The sequence below is a fragment of the Austrofundulus limnaeus genome, unplaced genomic scaffold (assembly GCF_001266775.1).
Source record: "Austrofundulus limnaeus strain Quisiro unplaced genomic scaffold, Austrofundulus_limnaeus-1.0 Scaffold1, whole genome shotgun sequence".
NCBI classification, from domain to species: Eukaryota; Metazoa; Chordata; class Actinopteri; order Cyprinodontiformes; family Rivulidae; genus Austrofundulus; species Austrofundulus limnaeus.
This window is the reverse complement of record NW_013952403.1, coordinates 5,219,557-5,226,756: the sequence shown is the minus strand read 5'-3', so window position 1 is coordinate 5,226,756 and position 7,200 is coordinate 5,219,557. Positions and strand designations below refer to the sequence as shown.

The 7,200-nt window shown below is 38.6% G+C and overlaps 1 protein-coding gene across 3 annotated transcripts in view; it reads right to left on the bottom strand.

Moving 5' to 3' along the window:
- Positions 1 to 7,200, bottom strand: part of pcdh11 (protocadherin 11) — a 158,528-nt gene that overhangs the window by 127,027 nt on the left and 24,301 nt on the right. The window contains exon 4 of one of the 3 annotated variants that reach the window (XM_014006429.1): positions 4,650 to 4,676. The exons of the other annotated variants lie outside the window; for them this stretch is intronic. Coding sequence (XP_013861883.1) covers positions 4,650 to 4,676 — 27 coding nt within the window. The remainder of the gene's footprint in view (positions 1 to 4,649; positions 4,677 to 7,200) is intronic. 3 annotated transcript variants of the gene reach the window in all.

Here is a 7,200-nt window from a genome sequence, read left to right as displayed (position 1 = left end):
CATTATAACATGATCTAAAACTCAAAAAAGTTTATTTTACATAATACTGCCCTTTAAATTCAAAACAGTTGATACTAATCAATAATATATTTTGTGTGTTAACTTGGGAGCTGTTGCTATATATATTAGCCTGTGGACAAAAGTTAATAAAAGAAAAATCCTGGTCCAAATCCAGTGGTGGGCACATCTCTGATAATCCACTAACAGTTAATAGCAAAATAAACTTTTGTTTAGTAGAATGACATTTCCACTTACTTGAAACCAGTAGAGGAACAATTAACATCTTCTAAATTTAGTTCTGCTTAACTTACCAACTAACCAACTTTTAAAAACTGTTACGGCCAGAGGTCTTTCTTCTATGTTTATACTAAAGCATGGAATGACATTCCTCAAAACATAAAGTCCATTTCAAAACTACAGCCCTTTGAGAAGAATCTTGTCTGCCATCTGCTGGACACTTTTTGTTGTGYTCATWTTTAGATGTCCTRTTTTGCAAATGCTGCCTTCGTGAAATTTGGTATGCTTGTTTGTCTTTGTGTCTATGGTGTATAATGATGTGATTGTGATGCTGTATTTCTGAGTGTTTTATGTGCTGCAGAACAGGAACCTGCTGTAAAACAGCAACTTTGCTGAGTCAGGCTTGATTTTTAGTAATCTTTTCCTGTTAAATCAATAAATCAAATCAAATCAATCAAATTCACAGTGGTTTGTAGAAAGCACTGGCTGAGTGTGAATAAGGATTGGTGAATAAGAAATGCATTATAAAGTGTTTTGCAAAAACATTGTAATTAAAAGGTACACTATATATGTGAATTATTTATCATCAACACTTGCTATTTGCACTAGCAAAAACTCATAAAACTGTGTATAAACAACAGTACACTGCAAACCTAGCAGCTATTCATGGATTTAGAAATTTTTGCATTGGCTTGAATTGCCACAGCCTGGTTAAAACCAGACYCTGTCCTTCACTTTGCTTCATACTAGGGTCTGGACTTGTTGCTATAGAGAAGCGATTYTTGCAGGAGGYTTGACCTCTGGTGAAGCATGTGTGTGTTGTCGCTGTGAAGGAGGCTAAGCTAAGARGCTAACCGGAAATCGCATGTGCTGTAAACAACCCTACTATGAGGAGGAAAAAAACGAGCCGAACAAGACAACTGTAAATGAGAGCTGCTGCTTTGTCAGACATTTTTTTTAATTTGGAAGCCTTATCAACACGGACCGGCCTCATTCACTTCCTCCACTTCCTTATGCTAACTAACTAGCAGACACTGTGMAGAAAGTCGACGTCATTCAAAACACCGCCTTCTGTTTGCTGATTGGCCCAGGTAAAATAAACTACAAGCAGACACTGTGCARAAAATCGACGTTCTGTTCTTTGATTGACCCGGCTAAAAATCTGCCAGCAAAATCCTTGTTAATGGGAGAAGTCCCGGACGGAGCAGTGAAGGGAAACTAGAATTGAGTGGAGCTGCGYARGAAGGCAAGGGCCAGGCTAGAATTGCCATGAAGTTTAGTTTAACTTAATAGCAGTCCATTTGACCTGGGGCAGTGTCACACTTTTTGCAAGGGGTGGTACAGGGGTGGCCAAGGTGTTTAGAGGGGCACATACAAACACACAAAAGCTCTCCATATTTGAAAATTCAATATGGTAGCCACAACAAGCCTTAAAATGCAATGGTTCTGTCATTTTAAGACTTATTGAGCTTAAATTTGGAGTAGCAAATAATTGTCACATGCAAATTACCGATGCTTATCCCAAATTAAGCCATCCAACAACATTGATTTTAAAAAAGGCCCATGTTTTGCCATTTCTAAACATAATCAGCTGAAAATATATATATAGTACAGTAGTATCAGAGTTCARTATTAACCAAACTCTAAATGCAAATACAAAATCTAAGGTCCCCWCACACACACTAGTCAGTTGTTTGGGGGTGGCACTTGCCACCCCGACCACCCCTCTAGCTCCACTGCTGCATTTGACCTGTTTGGATGTAGCCACTAGTTCATCTAACTCTATTTCTCCAGACTGTGGTTGTTCAAAGAGCCTAGCTACAATGAGTACCATATTAAATCTTTATAACCTTTCCAGAAAACCACACTTCAAAAGACCTGAACTACTGCTTTAAACTGTCTGAGACTTTGTGTGCTATCATTCATTGTTGCTTCTGAGTAAGCCAAGGGGACTTGTGGGGCTGTCAGATCATCACTGCCATCATTGTTGCTTCTATATCTTAGAAGAGTCGAAATCTCCCACACAAAACAATGTGACAAGCTTCACTCATCATCACCCAAGAATACTTAACTGTCTTTTAAATGCACATACAGTGGGAGGAGAAGATGCTTTAGGGCTACATACAGTACATTAGTAATCAAAAGTTTGGTGAATCACTGTAATCTTGGTTTGAATCTCTTCTTGTGAAGGATTAAGTGGAAAATCAAAGAACACAATGCAATATAACTGAAAAGAGCTGATCGGGAGCTGAGATTGTAGCTATATATCCGAAGGAACAGAGATAGAGAGACAGAGAGGAAGGGAATGGGATCTGCTTCTTGCTCCGACTGTTCCCCTCAAGGCAGCGTAAGGATAAATCTTCTAAGGGATTATCCCAGCTACACAATGTTCTCTGTTCTGCCCATTGTATGCCTCTTTAAGCACAACTGATAAATTAGTTATTTATATTGTGAATGGATCAAAGTCAGACACTGGATTTTCTTTTGATTCGTCTGCTTTGGGAAGCATTACAAATAATCATCTGCGTGTGTACTTCACACGCCCGATTCAATTGCAAAGATATTTGTGAGGAAGGATTACAAACTGGAGTGAGGAGTTGTTGGCAAGCATAAAGTTTAGCCCTTTTTTCAAACTTAGGGCTACTTTGCAGATATGATTTCTCAAGCCTGAATATGTCAACCGAGCCGGCAGGAATTACACAATACCCATGCAGCTGAACTATCCATTTCTGTTCTGCTTCCCTAATTTCACTTTGCCTGTCAGCTCAATGGGGGCCCAAATCAGTTTTTAATGACTCACACATGGGATCAGATATCTTTGTGGGATCCCTTCTGCATTTAATTTTAGGTAAACTAATAGCTTCATTTATTTGCAATCAGAAAAAAAATAATATCCTGCTTGAAAAAGAGTATCATCCGTCCCTCCTTCTACTGGCAGCTCACTCTTCAATAGTTCATGAATTTTAATTCATCCTGGTGGTTAGGCCAATCCTCCAGTTGTATAAGGCGACAGAGAATTTTAGTCAAATTGAATTACGCTCCATGTTTCGCTGCTCTCACCCTTGCTGTCCCCAATTTTCCGTCTCCTCCACCGGTTTCTTTTCTTTACTCTTTCTTCGTTGACTTAATTTACCCATCCCTTTAAAACATCCTTATTTTCTTCATTGACTGCCTGAAGACAAGCAGTAAGTCGTATGGCTGTGTCTTAACTCTGCTTGCCCCTAGCACATGTAAATGACTTTGGCACTTGATGTTTGAAGAGAAACAAAATGAAGAGAGAGAGAAAAAAATCCCTAAGTGCAAAATCAAACAGATAAGAGGCAGGAATCTTCACTCTGCTGGGGAACGTGTGTCTTGACATGYACTGCCTTTTATGTTTCCCTTTAACATAGTCAAGGACAGTTAGTTTTGGAGGCATTTAAACCTTGAATATTAAAGATTCATTTATGAGCTCTCACTTTTTAGTACCTGAATGTATATATTTTTGAGAACCCTAATRGAAGGCATTCTTACTAAAGCAATCTGATGTGTACAGGTAGACTCCCGTGTTATCACCCAGCTCCATGTGCGTGGCCCTGCACTCTGGAAAAAAACCTACAAAGTAATCATTCATATTTAAGCAACCAGTCACTGTCATTCATTCATATAAATAAATATATATAGCTCAAGGAAAGAAAATGCACATCAGAGAATCAGCTGCACCGTGCTGTCGAGGTGACCCACATTACACTGAGCCATCTCTATGACCTCTGAGGTGTTATCTTCAAACGACAACCATGGCAGCACAACCCCCCCCCACCCTCCTATTTGCCATAGATGCCAGAAAACATCTGACTTAGCAAAGATTCACTCCGACTGCCTCTGCGGCGTCACCACTTCAAGGTCAAGCACTGTCTTGAGTAAATGGAAGATAATGATTTTTAAACAAATTACAAGATTAAGTTATCAAAATAGTTCCAGTCAATTATTTCCAGGGTTAAACAGTCATTACGGATAAAAATGGACTCAAAGCTTGGTCTGTCTAAGGGTGTGGACAGCAAAAAACCAAGATTTCGAAAGAGTACTGCAAACAAAGGAGGGTAAATTTAGTAGAAGACTGTGTTAAATCTGGAGTCACGTCAAGATAAAGATTTATTTTGTCTCTAAGGTTGAAAGGTCAGCATTTTTGTCCCGTGATCCCTCTTAARAATCTGTTCTTAACTTGTGGTGTGAATCACTTTGTCCTTCTCTGACCTGGATCGTCAAGTGTAAACTCATTAGAAAGAGAACACCAGATGACAAATACCCAAGGATCATGCTGAGCATTCATCTGCCACATTTATCTGAGTGACAAAGCATTTCCCTCTGGTAGAAAGGGTCATCTTACAGGGTTACCAATAGGTGTGCATCAGACAAAACTCAGAATCATCTACCTTGAATTTATTGATGATGTCCACCATCTATTTTGGTTGAGAGAGAGAGAGAGAGAGAGAGAGAGGAAGAAAAAAAGTCCATTAACAAACACATCCATTCACTGTCTAACACAGGGCATTAATTGACTCTGTCTGAAAGAAGACACTGGCCTCCATTTCTTCGTTTATTTAAGCCCAGAGACAAGCAGTTGTACATCAACAAGTGGATAGAGCTCCATACCTCAACCAGAACGACTGGACACCCCTGGCAATCTCTTTGTTGTGTCTAAAAATAGAGGGTCCCAGGCGGTCTCTCTCAGAAAAAAAAGGCAGAGGCACACTTCATTATTTCATTATATCCCCCAATCCTGATTTACATACACACCAGAGGAGGAGAAATTTTTATCTGAGCATCAGGGGCTGCTCACAGAAGCTGTGTACTGATCCCCAACAGAGTCGCGCAAACACAAAAAAAAAAAAAAAAAACAAGCCTGAAACTCACTGGAATGCCACCCTCAAGAGGCAGACATGATCTCATGTTATCCCTGTTTTCCCTCAAGCATTAAGACATGTATGCATCATGTCACTGAGATTTTGGACTGTGAAGCTCAGCCTCTTCAGTCACAGTAATAAATAATGCATCAAGGAGCTAAATGGAACTTAATTCGAGACAAAGCCAGTGTTCGATGTTGCATCATTTGTTCTACTGMATCGCCTGACAGATAGGTATAAAGCACATAGTAAGGTATTTGAATGGATTTTCTCTCTACATTGCAGATGCTCACTACATTGTGCACCTCTATTGATACATGCMTTTGAACTATTCGTGACCTTTTTCTTTTTTTTTGTGCACTCAGCATTCTCAGCTCATACATACATCGCAATTTTGGATACATGAGCAGCAGACTGTGCACTGTTCATTGATTACCTTCAATACCATACAGTTGTCCGGTCTAAAACAAATACTGAAGTGTCTCTTGTGTTTAAAGAGCACTTAACTGGCTCTTTGTTTTGAACTGGTAATCCATAAACAAAAGATAACCTTTAAATAAAAAAAGATAAAAACAATAAAAAGAATGGCTTTTTATTAAATTGAGCTTTGTTGGTGACTACAAGCTAAAAAGCTTATGCCACTGGATAACAAATGAGAGAAATCTGTGTTATGTTTCTGTGGTATATAGGTGCATTTAATCATCTTGACACTTTGCCTAAACATGTTATAAATGCTTAGTGTTTGCAATGAGGAGGATTCCTTTGAAAAACTTCCTCAGATTTTGCAAACATGGGCTGATGGGAGTTGCTAAAGGGTTGCTGATAGTCAGTGGTGGCCGTGGTGGTGGCTCCGGTCAAACAAATGTGGTGTGTCTGGGTGACCTTAATCACTTCCAGGTTCATCCAGACTCGGATTTCACTTGTGGGCCTTATTTCAGGTCACTGTCTCAAAGTCAAACTAGGGCACAGTCATTATCTGAGGGAGCATAACGCAATCATCCACACAATACAATAAGGTCGACACAATTCACTGAAGTCAGTGAAGTGTTGTCTATTACCTCTGGGTTTAAAAACATGTGCGCTTCATCCAGCGGCACCTGTCTATATGGTGACACACAGGTTATAATATACAGTATATGTACAATTCTCATGACAGTTTCTTTTCTTTTTTGTAGAAAATGTGTATTAAAGTTTTGTACACAGAAAGGCAGAAAAAACGTCTGATGAAGACTAAGAAATGTCACAATAAAGGAGGGTAAATGTTTTGAACCAAAGACTATGAAAGCTGCTCAACTCTTGCTTGGTTTTGTTAGCAAGATAAATATCGGAAGCTGTGTGATGTTATTCCACTGAATTTAGGATTTCCATTAAWTTATTTCTAGTTTTTTGATACTTATAAATAGATATTGCATTTATGTGTGTATAATGTGATCAAGTACGCAATCCTCATTTTTTGAGCTCAAAAAAGCAATAAAAATCTAATCCTTGCTATTGTTACTTCATAAGACTTCAGGATGTTTAGGCCTTTGCAGTGTACCCTTTGGTCAGGAAACAGATTATTTGGGGGAGGGGGGGGGCACAGTTACAGACACACCTGTGGAGCAAAGGCTGCCAAGGAGCAGCACAAGCTTCATGTCACTAAAAATTGTCCGGTCTGTTAAATTACCAAGATTTGAAGAGCTGCTCATCTGGTCCTACTGACCACACAAATGTGCAACTGACATTCATGTCTTTAATCTCCTTGCTGAGGTTAACAAAATATATATTTTTTTCATCTGATTAAAATAACAACTACTGTTGTTGTTTATTTGCTTAGCTATGTGCGACATAATCTACAGTGAGAGGACAGAGGGGGAAATTATAATGCTTTTTATCACAATATTTCAGTTATATATGAGACAATATTAAAACTTATTGTGGTAGTACATCAGAAAAAAAATCTGTCAAAATTTAATCTTGTGTATAATACGATTACGGTTTTTAGGGTTACATTTTTTGCATTATATACAAATAATGTATGTACAGCAGGTAAAATAAGTATTGAACATGTCACCATTTTTCTCAGTAAATATATTACTAG